At 42.2% G+C, this 25,203-nt stretch overlaps 1 protein-coding gene across 6 annotated transcripts in view; it reads left to right on the top strand.

The window, feature by feature from the left end:
* Nucleotides 1-25,203, top strand: part of KCNH8 (potassium voltage-gated channel subfamily H member 8) — a 323,204-nt gene that overhangs the window by 207,527 nt on the left and 90,474 nt on the right. For all 6 annotated transcript variants that reach the window (XM_083188766.1, XM_083188768.1, XM_083188771.1 and 3 more), the window contains exon 7: nucleotides 7,578-7,785. In XM_083188766.1, the coding sequence (XP_083044892.1) occupies nucleotides 7,578-7,785 (208 nt within the window). The remainder of the gene's footprint in view (nucleotides 1-7,577; nucleotides 7,786-25,203) is intronic.

Genomic DNA, 25,203 nt, shown 5'->3' with positions numbered 1-25,203 from the left:
TATTGTCCACGGTATTCTGTCCATCGTCAACTTAACTACATACCCATGAATCAGCTAAATACTCAGTAATCCTTTGTGCCAAAGGAAGCCTACTATACCAAAAGGCACAATGTACTGTGTTATATCTATTTCTATTTAAAATATGGCAGCTGCTGGGGACGTGGTAGTTGCAGAAGTTCTAGTTGCAGTGGACTGATGCCAGTATGAGGGTATAATGAATGGTTTCATCTTGCAGGGTGCCAAGAAGGGAAGCTAATGATGGTTGTTTATCCCTTTAGACATGTACACATGGCTGTGATAGGGGCTGATATCGCTGGGAATATGGTCGCTGGCGACCATATTGCCAGTGATGGGAGTGTGCCCCGGCGATAAATTGTCGGGTGCGTGCTCCCGTTTTCAGCCCCATTCTAATCGCTGGTCGCAGGAGCTTGCTGCTGCGACCAGCTGATTACCTCTGCGGCACCGCCGGCAGAGGTTCCCTTTCATCAGCGACCATCTCTGGTCGCTGATGAAAAGGAAACACTGAGCAATATATCTCCCCCGTGTGTACGCACCTTTTGAGTGCCAAATTAAGTTTTCAAAATAGGTGTGAAAATTGAGTTTCCTAGCACGGTGCCCACGATATTACATTGTATGGCATCTCATCGCATCGCATGCAGGCATATGGCATGCGATACGATTAAAAATTGTATAAGCCCCCTAATGGGTGATTATAATGTGAAATACACGCCCATGCCACACCCACTATCAACCCAAAGCGTGTCGAGCACAGCGAGCCCGCGAGGGTTGCCGGTACGCGTCCTATGACCTTTTCATACCCCCACTTTCCGTCGGCGTGCAGTTAATTTTATATAGTGTGGCGAGCGCAGTGAGCCACCGAGCCCGAAGCGTGGCGAGCGCAGCAAGCCCCGCGAGGGGACGCGTATTACTTCACATGTATTCACATGCTTGCCACACTATGTAAAATCAACTCCACGCCGACGTGGATAGTGGGGGTATAAAAAGGTCGGAGGATGCGTATCGCCGACCCTCGTGGGCTCACTATGCTCGCCACGCTTCGGGTTGGCGTTGATAGTGGGGGTGTCGTGAGGGTGCTTTTAACATTGTAAGCAACCATTATGGTGCTTATACAATTAATAATCTTATAGGGGGGCCATTTAACATTGAAAGCACCTATTAGGGTGCTTATACAATTTAAAATAGTATACCATTGCATTGTATGGCATTGTGTGCCATATACAATGGTATACAATTTTAACATTGTATGACTTCGGGGGCCATCGCGTCGCATCGCATATCATTGTATGCCTTATGGTATGCGATGCGATGGGCGCCGTGCTAGGAAACAAGTACCGAAAATTGTCAAGAAAACATTTTTATTTATCATGTAATGTTTACCTTATACAGCAAATGTAATCTTTTTTTTACACGTTTTTTATTTGAATTTATATAATAAATGTGAGCGACGCTGGCATTTTTTGTGAATATGTTGCACATCTCTCACAGAGATGTTGGCACTCAAAGGGATTATGGCTTGAAGGGATGGTATTTGGTCCTTTACTACGATTGGAACAAACTTTGTATTTAACATAATATTTGAAAATGGATCAAACTAATTATGGTAATATTAATTTTATTTTTATAGCGCTTTTCTCCAGCAGGACTTAAAGTGCTTTAAAGAGAAAAAAAAACATTTTATAAAGGAATTTGTACTGCTGCAAGTAGAAAACCATACAGAAAACAAACCACTAGAGAGCACGATAAGGATATTGCAGGGTTGGTGCAATCATTTTGGGTAATAAATTCCACGTTTTATATATTCCAATCATGAAAGGTACCAGGTGAGGCATCCATCCTGATCTGATGATAATCTGATGCATCTCCCAATGGTAATAGTTATCTCATCTGCAAAATGCTTTTTTCTTTTTTTATGCAAGATAACAGTTCATGCTACAAATTCTAGAACTAATCCATGAAGGTTATGGTATAAAACATCTACAGTGTCTAGGTCTACAATCATATGGTCGACCACTAATGGTCGACAGTCAGAAGGTCAACAGGGTCAAAAGATTGACAGGGTCTAAAGGTCGACATTGAAAAGGTCGACAGTCCAAAGGTCGTCAGGGTCCAAAGGTCGACAGGTAAAAGGTTGACACGGTCAGAAGGTCGACATGATTTTTTTATGTTTTTATGGTGTTTATGTTGACATAGGTCAACAGGGTCACTGTCTAAGTGTACTGTGTCCCCTCACATGGCTCGCTGTTCTCGCCATGCTTCAGGCTCGGTGCCTCGCTGCGCTCAGCACACTATTATATTCTAGTGGACAGTAGGGCATGTCAGCACATTTGTCAAAAACGCATGTCTACCTTTTCCATCTTGATCTATTGCCTGTTGACCTTTAAACCTGTCGACCTTTTGACTGTCCACCTTTTGACCCTGTCTACCTTTTGACTGTCGACCAATAGTGGTCGAACTTATGACTGTCAACCTAGAGTCCTTCTATGATCAGTCCGGATACCATCCAAGAATATGGCAATACATTATTAATCTTCCCATCTGTGTAAAAGACTGTGTGATGCAAAAAGAAGGTAGCTCATAACCAAAAATATACTTCTCAGAATGTACGCCCTCTTCCAAAGGTCTACTAGAATTTAAGCACCGTACACACGGGGGAGATATATTGCTCAGCCATATATTGCTAGCAATATATAGCTGAGCAATATATTGCTCAGTTTCTCCTTTTCATCAGCGACCAGAGATGGTCGCTGATGAAAGGGAACCTCTGCTGGCGGTGCCGCAGAGGTAATCAGAGGTAATCAGCTGGTCGCAGGAGCAAGCTTCTGCGACCAGTGATTAGAATGGGGCTAAAAACGGGAGCGCGCACCCGGCGATTTATCGCCGGGCCACACTCCCATCACTGGCAATATGGTCGCCTGCGACCATATTTCCAGCGTATTCGCCCCCGTATGTACGCAGCTTTAGTGTGTCTTTGAAGCAAGATAATTTAGTGTTTAGTTTTAGATGCAGTACGTTATGCTAAGATAATTTGCCTCATTCAGACCTGACCTCTGCTGTATGAAATTGCAGAGATCTGCTGTATGAAATCACATAGCTTCTGCCCCGACAAAGTGAAATTCCGCCCCATGCAAGTCTGCGAATGACTTGCTAATGGATCGCTGAGCTATAAATCAATTTGCATCTTACTCAGCATCTAAATATTTCCCCAGTCTGTGCAAGTGTGCATAACTGTGGCCCTTCCACAAGTCTGTGACAGACAGACTTATCAAGACCAGAGCTAATATCACACACCCTTTCTTAAAATGCCTGGGAACACCTGCATTTTCCTGACCCTCCCAAAACATGGCCGGTTACCACCCACAAACAACAATTTCCTGTCAAAGAAAACTACAGGTTGATTGTGAATAGATTCCTCTCTGTCTATTGTTGCTGTTTGGCATCACTTATGTGGGCTGTGATCCAAATGCATGCACACTTGCAAATTGTGTCCTACCTACCATAACAGCTCCACAGTCCCACTATCATCTAATGTACAGTAGGTCCACTTACCTGATTATATAAGTATGTCACTAACTACTCTATTGTGCATACCTATATGTACATGAACAAAGATGTAAGGTAGAGTTAAAGCAGGGGTAGTGGTACAGAAGGCAGCTTGCAGTTAACGGTTTCATGGATCAAGAAGATGAAGTGAACAATGTATTTGAGGTAATTAGGACACAAACAGTATTCTCTCTTGGGATCAGAGCTCCTCACTTGTGCACCATTGGCTGTTTTTGTGCATGAAGCTATGCTCTAGTGGTGACTGCTGTGTCTGTGAGTATACTGTCATACCATGTTCTCTGCATATAGGCAAACTGCTGGATCGCTCTTTAGATCTTTGAATAATAACCAAGTCTAATAAATGGCTCCATTACAAAAAGATAACTGACACATTTCGCTCCCACCTGGAGCTGTCTCAAAGAGAACACAAAACGCATCAGTGATCTATCCGTAATGGACCCCGTTATTGGACTATGCCCTTGGTTATTATTTAAAGGTCTTAAGAGTGATTCAGTTTGCCTATATGCACAGGACGACAGGATATTCACAAGGACAGTTGCCGCTAGAGCATACTGTAACTTTATGCACGACAATAGCCAGCGGCAATAAGCGCACAAGTGAGAGAAGAGGTAACATTCTTCCATCCAGCCTGAACACTCCTGTGTTGCTTCTATTGGGAGTGGGTGCACTCAGTAGTTTAGCTGGACAAAACGCAGTTTACATGGTCCCTAGAGAAGTGTCTTTCAATGTAATTCAATGTTACAATTTTTTTATTTTTTTTGTCAAGATCAACCTCTTGTTCTTTGGGGTTTTTCTTGTTTGTTTTTTTATGTGTGTGTGTGCATGAGTGTGTGTATATATATCTATATATATCTATATATATAGATATATATAGATAAAGATAAATAGATATACAGATATAGTGAATTTGACTATGTGTGCACATTGAAATCTATTTTACTTCTACTAATTGTGGAAAATAAATATATTGGTACTTGTGTATTATCATGGCGCCCCCGATATTAAGTCGCACGACTTTTAATCGCATCGTATGCCATACACCCGATGCACACCGATGCGATTTAAAATTGTATAAGCCCCCTATACGATTTTAAATTGTATAAGCACCCTAATGAACGCCAAACCGAAGCGTGGCGAACGCAGCGGTACGCATCCTCCGACCTTTTCATACCCCCACTATCCACGTCGGCGTGGAGTTGATTTTATATAGTGTGAGAGCCATCGAGCCCGAAGCGTGGCGAGCACAGCAAGCCCCGCGAGGGGATGCGTATTACTTTATGTGTATTCCACATCCACTCGCCACACTATATAAAATCAACTCCACACCGACGTGGATAGTGGGGGTATGAAAAGGTCGGAGGACGCCTACCGCCGCCCCTCACAGGCTCGCTGTGCTCGCCACGCTTCGGGTTCACGTTCATAGTGGGGGTGGCGTGGGGGTGCATTTAACATTGTAAGCCCCCACTAGGGTGCTTATACAATTTAAAATCGCATTGCATCGCATCGCATCGCATTGTATGCCATATTCAATGCTATACAATTTTAACATTGTATGACATCGGGGGAATCTCGTCGTATCGCATCGCATGCCTTATGGTCTGCGATGCGATGGGCGCCGTGATAGTACACAAGTACCAATATATTTATAGTTTACAATTTTTGTTTGCTCTATCCATGTCAGCTCTGTTTTAAAATATTTAATTGGCGCACATATTATAATATATATCGAATTTACCCTAAGAAAGTGTCCTCTAACAGTAGATATGTTAATGTATACATAGATTTTGAGACATTACTATTATATCCCTTTCGTTCACATTTATGATTAACTTATGAATGACTTTGTTATGTCATCATAAAGTAAAAGTTACAAGGATATTACAATACATTATTAATCACACAATATTATAATAAGAAACATGTCTGAAAAGTGTGCACATGATAACATAAGACTAAGATAACATACATAGTCACTTTTATCCTTTTATATAATAGGAATGAAATAGACTATATTTTTAAAACATGGTTAACCTAGATAAAACAGGAATAATTTGCCATTCTCTACAAAAATCAAAATAGCTCGAGACATTAATAAGGCTAAAAAACAGTCATGCTCTGTGATTAAATTAATAACTACTGTATAATACCAAAAATAATATAGACTAAACCAATTTACACATCTCCAGTTTGCAGTCACATATAAAATATACATAAATATTTTGCATGGAAACTTTTCTGAAAGTTAGTTTATTAATGATGCCAGAATACCCTGAAAGTACAAAACTATTTCAGTCGAGTCAATTAAAATTTTTGGCATGTTCTGCAAATAATTTAAAATAAAAAAATCTTAAAATATCAAAACCAATATATATTTTTTAAATAGTTTGTTCTTTTTCTTGTTTTTTTTTTTTTTTTTTTTTTACAATGCTTCCCATGCTGCCTTCTATCAATGACGTTGGCATATGCCCACAAAAGGACAACCTGGTATGCACCAAGGAATGAATTCCAAATGTTAGTCTTTATCTCTCCACTTTTAACCAAAGGGCCTATCAATTAGTGCTAAACTGCTGCATCCTGTTCTTGTCATTACCAGGGTTGGCATTATGTTAATTAAGCTCCAATATTCATTCATTTCTTTTTTAAATATTTTTATTTATTCAAGCTTTAATTGTTCTCTCAATTTTTGTGTGACATAAACTCTTCAGCATTGTAATTTCAGATTTACGCTGGAATCAAAATTAAGTCTTGTCCATTTTATATCAAAATTATGTCAATTAAATTACAAGAGTGACATTTTAAAAAATCACTGAGTTTCACTGAGGAATGAAATCACAATGTATTTGAAGGATATTTATGCATCATTCATCCTATAGTTAATAATATGTTTGCATAAGATTAAAAAATGTATATATTAACCAATATCTAATTAAAAAAAGAAAACCAGAATTAGGCATATGTAAAATCTAGAAAATAAAAAAAAATAATTTAGTACTTTAGTACAAATTTCACATAAAGTTCTAAAATATTTAAAAAAATTGGACCCTGGAAAAAAAATTACAATTTTGAGTTTTCCTATGAGAAAACACATACTGTAATGCATACATTCCAACATATAGTACACACACATACTGTACAGTACACAAATACAGATGCACACAGTTTGACATTTTGTTTGGGAATCAATTCCTAAACATTGTGGTTTACATGCATGGAAATTCCATTTACATGAAGTTGCTATTTAAATGTACAAAGAATTATGCTGCAATTATACGAAATAAGTTTAGACTATAGTATGTAAACCAGTTTGAGCATTCTAGTCAAAGTCAGATTGTACTTAAAAAATGTTCTAAACTCCAATAAATAAAGTTAAATAGGAATTGTGTTGTATGTATGCTATCTATTATAGTAGTTGATAGCATATAAAAGAGCTCTACAGAAGGTTCAATACATGTATTTTTTGTCCTAGTCATTTCATTGTTTCTTTCTTCAAGTCTCTTATCATTACATAGTATTGCTTCCAAGCCACCATGTTAGTCTCTGGTCTGTGTTTCCATACCCTATGCATACTAATGTAACAATACATAGTATCCATATTATAATTAATGCATGAACATATAGGCTTCACAACATTTTCGCTTTGTACAATTAAAAAATTATTTGAAAATGTAAAAACAAAATATAGGCTATATGTTGCTAATGCCAGTTAATTGTTCTCATATTTCAATTGTTGTACTGTTTATAGCTGCTTGTATTTAAGCAAACCATGTTAAACGTTTAATATTTTGGTGGAGAGAGTTTCTAATTTCCACTTCAAAATGTCAAGTCTGTGTTTTCTACGATTTGTTGACAAATGTTTTAAGTTTGCTATTTATATGAATTGAAGAAAACATTCAATATAAATAGCTGCACTGCCACTTTGAACTTTCATTGTATCCTTAATTGTAATACTGAAAAGAAAATCACATTTTAACATAACTACTATGATTACTCTTTAGGTTTCTCTTGTTCATCTTTTGAAAACCATCAGATTGTTACGGCTTTTACGCCTTCTTCAGAAGTTGGATCGCTATTCCCAGCATAGCACTATAGTTCTTACTTTACTCATGTCCATGTTTGCTCTTTTGGCTCATTGGATGGCATGCATTTGGTACGTCATTGGCAGGATGGAAATGGAAGAAAACAACCCTCTCACTTGGGATATAGGTAAGCCATTTTTCATGGATTTTAGAAACATGAAAAAATGTGGTACATCATTTATCTCAGAGTGTTTTATTAAAACCATTAAAGCAGGGGTGGGCAATATGAATTGCTCCAGCTGCTTTTGAACTACACATCCCAGAATGCCTTGCCACCATCTTAGCATGTTCTAAAAGCAAGAATGTAACAAGGCATACTGGGATATGAAGTCCTACAGCAGCTGGAGGGCCACTTACTGTCCACCCATGTCAAAATAGTATGCATGAGCAAACATGATTACAGCAAAGGTCAATATACATTTTATCCATTTCCAAATAGTCATGTATTTAAACCAAGAAAAGATTGTGTCCTGTACCTTTAAATATATTGGGAATCTGACTGTTGGAACATCCCAACAATCAGAATTATGTCCGTTTTACGCCTCTTCCAACAGTAATTTAACAGTTGGTATTCAATGTACCGACTGTCCTGTGTTAAAAAGTCCACGATTGTCGAAAACGGCCATGAATTGTCGAAAATTGGCCGTGAATATGACAATCCACATCCATTTCTGACAAAACGGTTTTTTTTGTCGGAAAACTGCCTTCGATAATGTCTATAATGGCAGCATTGAATAGACACGTGATGCTATTTTCTATGGCAGAAATAGCGTCCGGGATTGAATAACCCTCATAGTGTGTTGCTGTACATTTTCTATTATAACTTTGTTTGCAGGTCTCCTAGTAGAATGTCTATGGTATTTACAGGTTCTGAAACTTCTGCCATTTTCAATGGGTCTGCTGTATTGAGTCCTCTGTCCACACAGGGCCGGCGCTACCCACTCAGCAGCTCCTGCAAAGCAGGGAGGCGCCATGCAGAAAAGGCGCTGTCTCTCTCCCTGCTCTGCAAAAGCTGCCTCAGCCCTCACTGTCACTGCCTCATGTACGCCGCCGCAGCGCCTGCTTGACAGTGGGAGGGCGGCAGTATAAAGAGCTGCTCCCTGCACCGCGAGTGCACGCAGCCTGCATGTCTCTAACAGCGGGCGGCAGTATGGAGAGGCTGAGCAGCTCCCTGCACTGCGCACACACTGTCCTCCTCCTGCGACCTGCCCCCTCTTCCTCACGCTGCACTTGCGCTGAGGCATGTAGCGCTGTCTGTGAATGCCTGGATGACATGTCATGTCCGGATCCACCCCCTACCCATTGCACCCTGTGCCTGTCAGCTGTCAATCAAATGATGAACAGGCAGCAGCGCCGCCTCCCCTTCCTTCCCTCTTCTTAGTGTGAGCCAGTGCCACTGCCAGTCCTCAACACTCCGCCCCCTCTATCTCCTCCCCTCTTCTTCCATCTCCTCCTTCTCTCCCCTCATTTCCCCCTCAGTCACGAGAGAGGTGTAATGGTGTCCTCAGCGTCCTGCCTACGCAGATAGAAGAGGGACTGCACAAGAGTTAAACAGCAAAAGAACAGTGAGTCTTTTGTTATACATGTTTATAACAATTTTTTTTAATAATTGTAGATTTTTTAATATTAATTTAGACACTTTTTAACTAATGGGCTGGGTTATGTGCCTAAAGGTGGCCATACACGCTGCAATAGCAGCATGCGATGCGATGTGCGCTCCCGCAGGCATCGCATCGCACAGTACAAAAAGTATGTGTTGCACATACTTTTTGTACTGCTTTCGGATCGCACACACATTGCATGCATGCCGTGTGATGCCATCTAGCCCATAACGTATGCGATTCTCGCAGCGTGTATGGGCAGCTTTAGTGCCTGCAACATTTTGCGGGCACAGCACTGAGATGGTCCATGCATACATGTACATGCACCCGAGATCCTCCATAGGATTGCATGTTGCATATGCTCCCACAATTGGGCTGCAGCTTGTTGCAATGGCAATGTGAAAGGGCGCAAAATTTATGGTTTGCAGGAGGGCGCCAAACACCCTAGCACCGGCCCTGTGTCCACATTAAGCTCTGTAGTTTGCATTGCTTTGCCAATAGCATCATTTTTAACAGTTATCAAAAATGTATTGCTGTTAGTCAAAAAAAAGTAGTTAGGTTAATGATGTGGCTTATAAGGCCAGGCACCCAAAGATGGCAGGAGCTTGAGGACAGGCACGAGTAAGCTTAATAATTGCTACTAAAAATGTATTTTTAAAACGATAATAAATAGCTCAGGATTTATTTGCCAAAGTAAGTCTCCTGTGTTTTTCTATTTTTTTTAGCTTAAGTTATTTGTAAGATGTACAATATATCTTGAAAAAGAGTATGTACGATGAAGCATAAATATTTTTTACTACTAGCGATTTGTCCTTTACATTCTCATTAACAAGTACAGTAACATAGCTTTTATTACAGCATTACCATTATAAGTCTTTATATCTGACTCTGAAGTTATCAATACACTCACCGAGTGACTGCTCCAAAGGTGGGGCTGCAGCACAGTCCAAAATCCAAATAGGGGAGCCACAACAACTGCCAGTGAGTCCATTTGGAATGGTAGTTGGTGGCAGTTGGTGTGGTTCTTATATTTGAATTTTTAACTGTACTACAGCCCCTCATCTGGAGCCTCATCTGCACTCACTTCTCCTAAAGTTGGCTTATAACAACCAGTTATAGCCTAGGCTGCAAAAGGGACGTTTCCCCTTGGCCCTTGAGGGCTACAGTGTATCATCCTCAACTTTACAACTGGCATACCCAGCACAGCAAATACTTAACTGCAGCTGGGACTAGCAAAATCCATTGCTCAAACTGTAGTGTAAACAACAAAGTGTTCCACACAGGAAACTACATGCACAATTTTCCTGATGTTAGCCTCACTTTAGGAGTTCTATTTAAGATGGTATGTTGCCCATGTTAACTTTCAGAATCAACTTATTTTTTAACACCTTCTAAAAGATTATATAATCTGATTGGTTGCCCATAACAACATCCCATCTAGAGTAAAGAAACCCCTTTGTTTCTTTATTCATTAGCACCTGGAACAATCAAGATATATATTGAAGACAGTGATAGAGCAAAGATTAATCCAAAGCATGAGGCATTTCATCATGTACATTGACGTCATGAAAGGGGTGTATGTCTAATGTCAGGTGTGCATTTTAAATACCAGTAGTAATTTTATGTTATTGTAGTTCTTTCATCTGATGTGGCCACTTTTTATAATGCATCACAATAATCAGATATATTATATTACATGCTGTGACACCAGAAATGTAAATAACATGCCATGCTTGATCCTTTTGACAAAATGTGGCATTTATGGGTAAAAAATGAAAAAAATAAATAGTGTTATAGTATAAATAGTGTTATAGTTAGGTAGGTCCAACTAAGCTAATGGGTTTAAAACACTTGTCTAAAAGAAATATATAATTTGTAGGAATGTATGATCTTGGGGAATCTCAAAGGGAGTCCATGTTTTGTCTAAATAGGTGTGGTATAGATCAACTGTACACTGTCTAGACAGACAGTTTTTTTGTCTGGTCCAATGCAGTTGATATGCTTTTGGTCAACAGGGTCAAAAAGATGAGAGGTTAAAGGTAGACCATTGGTAAGGTCAATTTGTTACAACATTTCAACAGGGTCAAACGTTAACATGACAGTGATCAACACATTTTTTTAAGTTATTTTCTATGTTTAGGTATATCTGAGCAGAATTGGTGGAAATATACCCTCATGGGCTCACTATGCTCACCATTCACCATTCCTTAGGAAAGGTGGCTCAGTGTTCCAGGTTACTAATCCCAATCATAGTCCACAAGGTTTGAAATTCAAGCAAAAGTTGTAAAAAAAATTTAAACTTGTCAACCCTTGTGTGTTGGTCATTGTCATGTCAAACTTTCGAAGCTGTTGACCTTTTGTACCTGTCAATCTCATGCACTGTGTACCGTTTACCTGTCGACCTTTTGACCCTGTCAATCTACTACAGTACTTGTTTAATTTATAGTGCCGAGATATTGACTGTTGACCTATACATTGGAACTCATCTAAATATACTGAAAAACACTGAAAACAAAATAGTGATGGTGGGGAAAATGTTGAACTTCACATAATGAAATTTTATTTAAACTTGTTTATATCATGCCAAATAAATAACATGCTCTAAAAATCTGTAACCCATAGGGATATACTGTACATAACCAAAAGGTTATTCTCCAATGAACTTTGGAGTCCTGATTGAGCTGCCTCTTTCTCGGTAAACTGATAATATGTAACCACATAGTTACCCACGTATATTTTTGTGATAATGGCTGTAATCTCCATTGTGAGTCCGTTTAATATATCTTAGTATGTATCTCAGAATCCTTTGAAATTGATGGCCACACCAACTGATAGAAGTAACATATATTTGCCACTGGAATATAAAATCCTATCCCCAACATACTATAAGATGTTCACCAATCTGATAACATCAGTATGTATGTGATAAAATAGCTCATGGCTGTGGATTAATCTTTGCAATGTCTTTTGATTGCTCTGGACACTGGCGTGTAAAGAAATTGAAGTTTCTGGAGTTTCTGACTCCCATGCAGTATATTTTCAGGTTAACATCACAAATCTCTTATGCTGTATATACACTAATGCTGCTTTCACACCGCAAAATCTGCTTAGACCTGCAGTGTGAAAGCAGCATGATGAGAGGCAGGGAGGAGATAATCCCGGGACTGCAGGCTATGAATGGAGACCAGTCAAAAGCTGTGGGATGCTGGGACTGTGCTAAGGGTAAGGCTAGGGTAGGGGGTAGGAGCATCAGCTGGTCCCGCGCTGAGTGGGACCCAGCGCAGTGCATGTTTAATGAGTGGGTCCACTCATTACATATGTGCATATGTGCATATGTAATGAGCTGTCCCGTTAATTAAATATGCAATGCGTTGGTCCCGCTCATTAAATATGCACAGAGCAGGACCAGTAGTGCTCACTGCTGCCTGGGTACCGTTCAGACAGCAAAAAAAAACGGGTCTGAAGTGGGTAGGACCCTGTTTTTTTACCGTTTTAAAATACCATGTGGTACTTATGTAATATCTGGGCTCCCGTTTTTCTTATGAGACCGCGTCCCCTCGCGGGGCTCGCTGCGCTCGCCACGCTTCGGGTGCGGTGGCTCTCTGCGCTCGCCACACTATATAAAATTAACTCCATGCGTAGTTGGATAGTAGAAATATGAAAAAATGGGGTGCATTTAACATGGGAGTCCAGATAATACATAAGTACCTACCATTTATTTTAAAACAGTAAATTCACTCTGCACCATTTCAAAACAGTAAAAAAAACTGCAAAATACCGGGTAATAAGTGCGGTCTGAAAGGGGTATGACCAGGGCCGCCAAGAGAAATCCTGGGCCCCAATACAACAACTTCCTGGGGCCCCCACGGAAGCAGCAGTGTCTGCTTGTCTCACTCTCTGCCTCTCTCCTGCTTCAACTTCTCCATTATGGGTGTGATGCATCGGCTCCCACCCAGATAGACAGATCACTGCAGCAGCTGAGTTCTTTGCCCCCCTCAGTCCCCATCAATGTAGAGCCGGGGTTTACATAGTCCCATTCTAGAGTCAGCAATACCACCATTCTGGACAGAGGAGCAGCCACCCAGGAAATATAAATTAACCTCCCCAGCCCCCAGGAAATTTGTACTATACAATAATAGAGAGTGTACTGTATATTTATGTTGGGCTCATTATTCCGTATGTTCACACAGGTCCAAATTTGGCCGCTGTCCAATGGTTTGTGTACTGCACATGCGCATTGTCCACAATGTGCATGCGCTAGAACAGGCTGCGAGCACCTTTGGCAAATCGGTACTTGTTTCCTAGCACGGTGCCCATCACGTACCATCGCATGCCTTAATTAGTGGTATGCGATGGTATGTGATGGGACCCGATTTTCGTGCACTGTACAATTTTAATATCGCATAGCATGCCATTACAATGGCATGCGATGCGATTTCTAATTGTACAGGCACCCTGATGGGTGATTACTATGTTAAATGCACCCCCATTGTTAACGCCACTCCCACTATCAACGCTAACCCAAAGCGTGGCGAGCACAGCGAGGCCGCGAGGGGCGGCGGTAAGCATCCTCCAGACTTTTCATACCCCCACTATCCACGTCGGCGTGGAGTTGATTTTATATAGGAATACATGTGAAGTTATTTGTGTCCCCTCGCGGGGCTTGCTGCGCTCGCCACACTTCGGGCTCGGGGGCGTGCTGCGCTCGCCACATTATATAAAATCAACTCCACGCCGACATGCATAGTGGGGGTATGAAAAGGTCGGAGGGCGCGTACCGCCGCCCCTCGTGTGCTTGCTGGGCTCGCCATGCTTCGGGTTGGCGTTAATAGTGGCGGTGGCGTTAAGAATGGGGGTGCATATAACATACTAATCACCCATCAGGGTGCATGTACAATTAAATCATCGTTTTGATCGCATCGATCGCATCGCATGCGATCTGGTCACCTGTGATGAGATGTGATCAAAACTATGTCATAAGATTAAAATCGTGGGCGCCGTGCTAGGAAACAAGTACCGGCAAATCTTTCTATTTGCAAGGCAGTCGCAACGGTAGGAGTGCCATTGTGAGCGCTCCACACAAAAATGGTCAGAGCTCCTAAGGAAAGGCTGGTAGTGTCCGGCCCAATACAGGCATGGTTTTGCCTGGTAGGAGCAGGCACATGATGTTGGCACCCACCTAGAAGCAGCTGTTTTGCTTGCAGCCGCTGACTGAGTCCTGGGTTACGCAGCGGCTGTGAGCACCAGGGAGAAGAGTAAAAATTGAATGATTTTATATCTAAAATCCACATGCCTTACAAAACCGTTCTTAGCCCTGCAGGTCCCTACAGACCCCTTCATAAGGTGTAATTTAGTAGGTCAGGGGGTGCGGTTACCTCCTTGCTTGGCTGAACAATCGCAGCCTGGCATGCAGGTCTGACTCAGACCCAAAGTGCGCACCTGCAGTATATTAAATCTGGAAGCAATGTAATAACAGTAGCCATTACTTTGCTACTAGGTATTTACTGGGACAAAGCTTTTTCGGAAGCTTTGTCCCAGTGCCTTTGCTTTGTTAAATACAAGCATTTTCATTATTGTATTGCAAGTTGAAGCAAAATTTTCATACCACAATTGCAATTTATATAATGTTGTTGATAAATACAGTATGCCACTACACTATAAACAGTCTGAATACAAATGTATTATTATTATTATTGGTACTTGTGTATTATCACGGCGCCCAAGTTTCTTACGTACGGCACTGTAGGAAAATCGCATCGCATGGGCCATTGTAACGGCCGTGCGATGCGATGCGATCCGACCCGATTTTCCTATGTAATTTATTCACTGCTCTCTTAGCCCCGGGGGATCGCATCGTATCACATTGCACCGCATTGCACCCAATCGCATCGCATCTCCCGCATATATAGGGTGTGCGATGGCATTACATTACCTATACAATTATATCATTGTATGCATTGTATGACATACAATGAAGTTTTAGGCACCCCCCCCCCACACTATCCACGCCACCCTGAAGCATGGCGAGCACAGCGGAATGCATCCTCCAACCTTTTCATACCCCTACTATCCACGTCGGCATGGAGTGGATTTTATATAGTATGGCGAGCGCAGCGAGGGGACGCGTATTACTTTACATGTATTCGGCGTCCCCTCCTAGGGCTCGCTGCGCTCGCCACGCTTCGGGCTCGGTGGCTCGCTGCGCTCGCCACACTATATAAAATCAACTCTGCACCGACGTGGATAGTAGGGGTATGAAAAGGTCGGAGGACGTGTTCTGCCGACACTCGCCACGCTTCGGGGTGGAGTGGATACTGGGGGCGTGCCTAAAACCTCATTGTATGTCATTATTGTATACTAATCACATTGTACACCCTATACAATATAAATAAAAGAGTGTCAAAAAAAGGGTATGACAAAGGATATAGGCGCCAATGGATATTTAAAATGATGAGGTTTAATTAAACATTTAAAAAACATATAAAAACATGTAAAGTAATAAAAAATAACTCCAAATAGTAAATCTTCTTACCCCTAAGGGTATTTGGAGCCAGCAAGGATGGAATGAAACAGGATGCAGTCCGGATTGTGCACCCTGCTTGTGGCTCCAAATACCTTTGCACCAGGGTCCTGGATGAGGTTAGTGGGATACCAGTCACTGCCATGGGATACCAGGCAGTGACTTTCCCTGACAAGGGAAAGGCAGCCGGGATAGGAGCGCAGAACCGAAACCCTTCAAATCCAACAATCACCATAAATAAAAGATCATCGAATACATTACATAGGAAATCGCATCGCATCACACGGCACTTACAATGGCCCATGTGATGCGATGCGATTTTCCTATGCAGAATAGCCCACTAAGCAAATAGCTTAGTGGGCACCGTGATTATTATTATTATTATAATTTTATTTATAAGGCGCAAGTGTTTCGCAGCACCGTACAAAGAAACTGTACAGGGAGTCAAAACTTGGCATAACATTGAATAAATAACAAAAATAGAGTACAAATATGGAGCGCCACAGTTCAATCAACATACTATAAGAGGCTTGAGGCCAATGATGGAGAGGAGTCTGTGGACGAAGATGGTCACTGAGTGAGTATAGGAGAGCTGTGAGTGAAATGTGAAGAGAAGAGGGCTTTACCAACAGGAGGGAAGAGGGCCCTGCTCGGAGGAGCTTACAATCTAGTAGGAAGGGGAGACAGACAGATTACAAGAGGTGCAAGCAAGTGGGTGGTGGCTAGATAGCAGGATGTAAACAAGCAAGGGGTCGGAGAACCAGCTAGTTTATGCAGGACTAGTTTATGCAGTGGAAGGGTAGCCTTTGATGAATAGGTGAGTTTTCAGTGAAGCTTTGCAAAGTCGGGGAGAGTCTAATGGAGCGAGGGACTGCGTTCCACTGAAGGGGTGCAGCACGGGCAAAGTCCTGTACTCTAGCATGGGAAGCAGTGATCAGGGTGGAGGAGAGACGACAGTCGTCGGCCGACCGTAGAGGGCGGGAGGGTGTATGAATGAAGATGAGGTTAGAGATATATGGAGCAATGGAATTAGAGATGGCCCTGCATGTGAGTGTGAGGTGTTTGAAGAGGATTCTGTAGGGGAATGGGAGCCAGTGCAATTTTGTTGAAGGGGAGTGGCAGAATTAGAGCGGCGGGAGAGGAGATAAGCCTGGCTGCAGAGTTGAGGACAGATTGGAGAGGAGCCAGTTGGGATCGAGCGAGGCCGGCGAGGAGAGCATTACAGTAGTTAAGCCTTGAGATGACCAGTGAGTGGATGATCAGCTTAGTTGCACTCTGTGAGAGAAAGGGCCTGATGCGAGCAATGTTGCATAACTGGAAATGTAAATAATAATAATAATTAACATGTAAACATATGATAAAATGTATTTATTCTTTGATGCAGTATGTAAAAAATAAACCTTAATATCCATAATGTATCTACAGTAGCTTCAGGGGCTTAACTAGATATTTGTAGCAACAAATGGTAATAAAGGTGTAATAACATGGAAGGTGGGCCCCCCTCAGCTCTGGGCCCCATAGCAGTTCTACTGCCTGATTCTATGGCATCTACAGTATGCCCATTAGTAGCAAGAAATCTCACTTTGCATGCCAAGAAAACAAAATGCATCTGTGTAGACATTAACCAATATGCTGTTTTGGTCCCAGCCTAGGGCACCAGGACTGGCAGGGGGCACCTTACAGATGACAGCTGAGGAATAAAATTAAGGACTAAATTATTTCATGCTTTTTAGCTATCACTGTTCCCAATGTACTGTGTATAAAGTTCTTAAGATGACTGCCAGATGGCTGTGCCAATGTAACTTCTTACTGCTGAAGCTGTTACTTTATGTACATTGTGCTACAGTGCCAGCTGGGCAGCCAAAAGACAAACATCTTCTTAAAAGCATTAGATCCTCCATGCCAGCTGTAAAACCTTCATCACATGCACATGGGTAGTATGAGTGTCGAGTCTCTAAGTGCCCATACACATGTGTTTAGCAGTTTTACAAGGGGAGCTACATGTATATTAGCCTAGGGCATCTGGAACCTTTAATCGGGCCCTGCTAATGTTACAGATGGAGTAGCGCTCATTAGAGCTGCTCCTGGCGATTCCATCGCCATTCTGTCGCTGCTCATCATTCACCCTGTTTTGACGGAGCCCGCCGCCACCTTCCGCTGCCTCCCTGTCACTCCCCTGTAGCTGCCCGCAACCCCTCCATTTCCTGCCCATCTCCCTGAAGCGAAGACGGGCAGGGATTCCGCCACCTGCCACCGTGTGAAGGGGACACATGTGCCTGTGAGGTGTTTGCGAGTCCCCGTCAGATGCAGTGCCTCTCCACCAGCGTTCGCCAACTCAGGGAATCTGGCAATTCTCTGGGCTGGCTGAGATGCATACACAATTCTACAAAAAGGAGAATGGTTCAACTATTGTATACTATAGGCAGAGGTATAGCTAAGAGCCATGGCACCCAGAGCAAACTTATGTGAAGGCACCCCCACTTTGTGTCCTTGCCTATGGCATTTTAGTGCCACTTCCACATAATGCCCCCAGTAGTGCTGCCTACACACATAATGCCCCCAGTAGTCACACTTACATAGATAATGTCCCCAGTAGTGCTGCTTACACACATAATGCCCCCAGTAGTGCCACTTACATAGATAATGTCCCCGGTAGTGCTGCTTAAACATATTATACTCCCAGTAGTGCCAGTCTCTCATATTACCCCCAGTATCGCCTCGCACATAATACTCTCAGTAGTGCCTTGCTCATAATTCCCCTAGAAGCAAGTGCCATGGCTCCTCACTACACCTCTATAAGTAGGTAACCCATGGCAACAGGTATGAACCCCTGGCAATAATCAATTAACCCCTGGTAACAAGCATGTAACCTCTGTCAAAGATCATGAAACCCCTGGCAACAAGCATGTAACTACTGGCAACAAGCATGAAACCCCTGCCAACAATCAAGAAAACCCCTGATAACGAACTTGTAGAAAAAACATTAATGAATGGGCTGGTGCCAGAGACTTTTTATGGCAGGGGACACAACATTTCTAGTTACACCATTGCACACAGGGGTCAATTTACATAGGCTTCAGCCATTCAGACAACAGACATGTCAAGAGTTGATCATGGCAACCAAACAGATTATATTGTTATGCCCCCATTATGCCCACAGATTCACACATTATGTCCCAAGTAATACTCACTGCCCACTGGCCGATCCACTCTGTTCTCTACAGACCCCTGTGCTGTCAGTCCATCTGTAGCAATGCTAGTGGACAGCCCCCTTCTGCTCACTGCCTGTCACTAAGAATTTCAAATATGGTGCTGGCTAGGGATATGAACCAAACGTAACTTGCATTAAAGCAGACAATCACTAATCGTAGCTGCTGATCCGGGAACTCTGAGAGGAAGCGCTGCTGCTGTGGCAGAGCGTAGAGACAGATTGGCTCGGTAGTGGGGAGAGTAGAGGCTCCTGCTCTGACAGAGAAGGGAACCAGCCACTGATACATGGCACCCTCTACAGGTTTTAGCTCCTGGATTTCAAGCTCCATTGAAGCCAACCTCCTTATGTCCAAGAGTGTAGGTGTCTACTCAGGTTAAGGTAAACACCTACAGTATACACAAAGAAAAAGTAGACCACTGGCGCAACTATAGCTGATGTATAAAACTCCCTGTAATTATATGCAAAAAAAAACAAGATAAAATATATACAGCGCTTGGGTTTTACTGATGAATTGAAAACAACATTGTTTTGTTAATAAACACAGTTTATTACACAGATCAATCAATATAGATAAACAAATAAAATATGTGCGGATCTTAATCTAAACTGAGAATTCTCAATGAATCAAGGTTAAAAATCACACTTTATCGCTCCGTAATAAGAGGAGCAGAGAGATATTGTTGGATAATGTACTGCGTGCACCTCAATGAGGGAAGATGATATTTACCAGACTTGATGTGTCTTTATGAATATGTAGTTTTCTTTAGAAGTTGGTAAATAAAGAATGGATGAATCTCCCGAAAGATTGCCCTGTAGAGAATCAGATTTACTATGGTGAAAAACAGTCACTGATGGTATATTGGAACCTTGCTTTGCGGCTGCATGAAACTGCTGAGATTTTGTGGTCCTCCTAAGATGTAACTAGTCCAGATAGGAGATACTGCAGTCTTGTATTCAAGGTGAGCTTACCTTTAACACCAGACAGGGATATCTTCTGATCCTCTACTGGGCAATCTTTCGGGACATTTCCTATACTTACAATGAGCATGAAGAGAGTTGGTTTTGTATTAGAGAGGTGTTGGGAGTCTTCTTGGTACCTAATAACTTCACTGGTAAAACTAGTGTCATTTCAAAATGTTGCTGTGGGTCTTACAAATGTTCAAGTCCACTGGGAGGATACTGTAGATTATTAACCAGGACTGTTGGAGGAGATCATTGGGGGCAGGTCCAGTTGCTTATGAGGGGCAAATGTTCCCCTTTGAGTGCATGGTGCCATGATGAGGCGTATAGTATTAAAATATTTTGTTTTCAGACAGGCCATGGTCTCCAGCTTTGGCAAACCACCTCAGTACTAGGCCCCCGTACATTTTTCCAAGGGCCCTGGTCATAAGTGTATGTGATGTTTGTCTTGTTTGAACTACTGTTGACCTGTGTGTTTCACGTGATGTGTATGCCTTAGAATTTAGTTCTAAATGCTGTATTTTATCTTTAATAGTGGGCAACTTTTTCCCAGACATGAATCTTAGTACAATACAAAGTGACTAGGACCTAGAGATGGTGTTATATGCATATCTATGTGTAACTGGGTCGCTTAATCTGTATATGAAATGCTATGATGCATGCAGCTTTTTTTTCCACGTCAAGTTCCATCATGCTTTGTATATATAGTCACACACAGATATACATGTAATACAATACAAGAAAAAGGATAAAACCCTTTGTTGAGCTCTCTCCTCCCATAGTCCTCATAGAAGACTATGGGAGATAAGAAATAAACATTACAATACAACAATAGGTAAATTTGGGGTTCAAAAAACCAATGTACAGTACTCATGCAATTAGGGCCAACATCTATAAGTGTATCCCATATTAGATCACACCAACACAGGAGAGGAAATTGGATACTTGCACAAAACATGCGTAGCGTATCCTTCAAACTATAAAACAAGAACACCACAGTATAATACAGTATACAAGGAAACAAAAACATTCTGTATATTGCACTCACCATTTGAGTTGAATAACGAACATACCTAAGTGTCTTTATTCCCTATCGGTGCTCCTTTACATACATCAGTTTCCAAGATCAAGGACCACTGGAGAAAAATGCTCAATGCTACAAGAGATGCATGGAACCTGGCAGCTCAGATGCGGCAGGCATCTCACATTGCATGGCAATGTTATAGAGGGAAAAGGATGCATTGGTACTTGTTTCCTAGCACGACGCCTATCGCATACCATCGCATACCGTATTTAGTTGTATGCGATGCATGCGATGCGATATTCCCATTAAATTAACAGGAGTGCTTGTACAATGAAATATCGCATAGCATCGCATGCCAGCAAATGGCATGCAATGCGATGCAATGCGATTTTTAATTGTACAAGCACCCTGATGGGTGCTTACAATGTTAAATGCACCCCATTGTCAACGACACCCCCACTATCAACGAAAACCCAAAGCATGGCGAGCGCAGCGAGGGGCAGCGGTACGCGTCCACTGACCTTTTCATACCCCCACTATCCACGTGAGCGTGGAGTTGATTTTAGATAGTGTGGCGAGCGCAGCATGGTGAGCGCAGCGGAATACGAGCCCGAAGCATGGCAAGTGCATTGGAATATATGTAAAGTAATCCATGGCCCCTCGTGGGGCTCGCTGCTCTCGCCACGCTTCGGGCTCGGTGGCTCGCTACGCTCGCCACACTATCTGAAATCAACTCCATGCCGACGTGGATAGTGGGGGTATGAAAAGGTCAGAGGACGCGTACCTCCGCCCCTCGCGGGCTCGCTGGGCTTCGGGTTTGCATTGATAGTGGGGGTGGCATTGACAATGGGGTGCATTTAACATTGTAAGCACCCATTAGGGTGCTTGTACAATTAAAAATCGCATCGCATTGCATGCAACGTATGCCGCTACATTGCATGCGATGCGATGTGATTGCATAAGATCAAAATCGGGGACGCCGTGCTAGGAAACAAGTACCGATGCATTTGTATCATGTCGTATTGGCCCTGCACCTTCCCCATGGACCTGAAAATTGTGCCATTGTGGTCCTTGTCCTTCCTTTTCACTGGGAAGTGGCTGAGATGTGGGAGAACCACAAACTTTGCTGGGGGTTTAGGGAACTTTCTGATTGTATCCTGATTTTATTTAGTGTCAGAAGTGCAAGAACATCATACCGCAACAGGTGCACAGAGGCCAGGACCACAGTACAGCAAGGAGTGCTTAGCATATTTATGTATAGTACATAGGTCTGGCTGTTAAGACCAACTAGACACCATCAATCACAACAGACCTTTGCCTCTAGTAAAACTTAAGGCATTCAAATATTATTTTTATAATTTTTTTCCTCCATCAATGCCATCTGAGGATGGCATACTAGAAGAGGGAGCACTTTTATGCATGATAAACAGGTACTCCCGAGTGGGGTTTTTGCGAGTAGTAATCACATTATTATCTAGGGCAAAGGGAAAACAAGCTTCTATGCTGGTGAAAAAAAATGTTGTTTTTTTCCAGAAGCATTTCTCTCATTGATAAATAAGCTTATTTTCAAAACTGTGCTGGAAACACCCCTATGCCACGTTAATGACATGCAATGAGTAGACCAATCTCCTAGAAACATTTTGGTTGTAAATTGTGAAATTCCAAAAATCAATTTACCAGTTCTCTGTAGGACATCAAAAGGGCCCTGCACTTTTGTGTGGGAATTAAAATGGGTGCATTATCTTTTAACGACTTTCTGCCTTTTAAGACCATCAGCTTATCTTTGTAGTTGTTTTTGGTGCTCATTTTGTGGGTGCTGATTTTGCTGAAATTATTTATACATCTGGGAACTGCACCTCTGTTTGATGCAGTACCCAGATGACATAGGGTCTGATTCAGACACATACATAGAGATGCGGAAATCACTATTCAGCATTTTTCGCACTTCATCCCCCGAAACTGCAATCAGGTGTGTGTCTGGACTGCTTGGAGGGAGGGCCGCGGTGGCTGTGTGATGTCACATGCATAATATATGATGCAGTGTTCAACATGTAAATCCATGATCTGCATAATAGCTAAGCTGCACAACCAGGGGGCAGCCGGTAATATGCCCACAAAATTTTGCAGGCATAATGTGGGTAGAATCCCTGGGTCCTTGCCCTGTGCTGGCCAACACCCCCGCAGCCTACCGCTGCTGCAGTTTGGCAAGTTTTGCAGGTCTGAATTAACCCCTTAACCCCTTACCGACACAGCATGTTTTTGCCTTCCTGACAGAGACCTTTTTTTCAAATCTGACATGTATCACTTAAGTGGGGATAACTTTTTTTTGCTTTTACTTATCCCAGTGATTTTGAGATTGTTTTCTCGTGACACATTGTACTTTAAATTAGTGGTAAATTTTGGTCGATACAGTTTTTTTTTTTTTCACATCACACAGTAAACGCTGCTTTTGGCTGTTCACGTTTGAACAGCCAATCGCAGCGATCGCCCATGGCGGGGGGCATCGCTGCCCCCCCTGGGCAATGAGGGAAGATGTCTGCTGTCAGGGACAGCAGACATAGTCCCTCTGTCACCGCGTCTCTAGACGCGGTGGCACTTCAAAGGCATGACGTACATTTATGCCATGTGTCGGGAAGTACATCCCGGCCATGACGTAAATGTACGTCAAATGTCGGGAAGGGGTTAAATAGTCTTCTTTTAGCGACATACCTTGTTGGTTGTATCATACACTAGTGTTTCAGCTCTCCTGCATTGTGATATCTGTATCCTATCTGCTGCCTGGTTTCTGATTTCCTGCATATTTTTGCGACCTTGCTTTGTTGTCGCCTGCACTGAATTTGCCTGTGATCTGTATTCTGTTTATTGCTGTTTGGAGCAAACTACGAGTTTGACCTCTACTTTAATAATCTGTTACTAGTACTGTTTTTATGTTTTTAAAACATTTGCAGGCTTCTATTATACACTGCAATTTATCAGCTAATGGAAGCAATAGTAACAATAGCAGCAACTTCAAAACCAAAAGTAAACATGCAAAGTACATTAACATTGGGTAGACCGAGGTCAGTAAAAAAAAAGTTAACTTAAAAAACATAATAAAAATCATCATCATAACAATAAAATGAACTGTAGAGCACACAAAAATAAATAACAGTATAAGTGGATGCAGAAGGTCAGCCTGAATTGAAAAAGCAACTAAAAGCAGCAAGATAGATCAGTTATTATTTAACTTTAGAAAATAGCCTAAAGCAGTAGTTCTCAAACTTTTTCTACATTGCACCCTTTTAGATTTTATATACCATTTCTCTATTGCATCCTAGAAAATAAGGAACAGAATCTGATTGGTTGCTATGGGCATTGGCAAATTTACTCCTTAGTGTCTCTGAATTTTTGGAGACCATACTCAGGTTTCTCCATGTTTAATCTAACCAGGTGTAAGCAGGACTCCATCACCTTAAGAGTAGAGGAAAGTAAGTGGTAGATAGAGGACTCTGTGTATGGTAATATAAATGCTGATGAACATCTAACCATACACAGTGGGGCTTGGAGGAGACACACATGCACACACTGGGTCATATGGGACTGGTACATGGTGAAACACATACTGAGTCCTGTTAGTGACACATACAGTATGCTAAGAAATGGTTGGGTGTGTATGATGACACACACTATATGCTGGGATCTCAGGGGCGGGTACGATCGTACACACACTGGGGCTTGGGGGTTGCATAGTGAAACACACATTCAGGCCTTTTTGGACAAATGGTGACGTATGTTGTATGTTGGTATATGAGTGGTTGAAATAGTGGCAGGCACACATTGGTGCATGGAAAGGGGTAGGGACATGGTTACACACAAACAGTGAGGCCTGTGCAGGGGGGCAGGATTATAAGGAGGAGCGTGCAGGCAGTGCAGCTGCACTGGGGTGGTACCAGCCATATCTATCCTAGACTGCAGACTACCCTCTCCTCCGGTCATGTCTCCCACACTGTTTGGGGAGAGACACTGTGTCTTTTTCCCAAGTGCCTTGGGAGTTGTGTTGCTGCTTAGAGCATCTGGAAAACACTCTGAGCAGCAGCTAGTGAGCCAAACTAACGGGTGCCATGGTACACAGTTTGGAAAATGTCACATGTTAAAGACAGTAGTAAAGTTCTGTTAATAAGTCCTTTATAATAAAAGGCTAATGCAGTTCCTCACGTCTATGGGGTAAATTAAAGAGTTTTATGCAGTGG

The sequence above is a fragment of the Crinia signifera genome, chromosome 5 (genome assembly GCF_055691185.1).
Source record: "Crinia signifera chromosome 5, ASM5569118v1, whole genome shotgun sequence".
In the NCBI taxonomy this organism is placed as follows: domain Eukaryota; kingdom Metazoa; phylum Chordata; class Amphibia; order Anura; family Myobatrachidae; genus Crinia; species Crinia signifera.
This window is presented reverse-complemented; position numbering and strand designations above follow the sequence as displayed.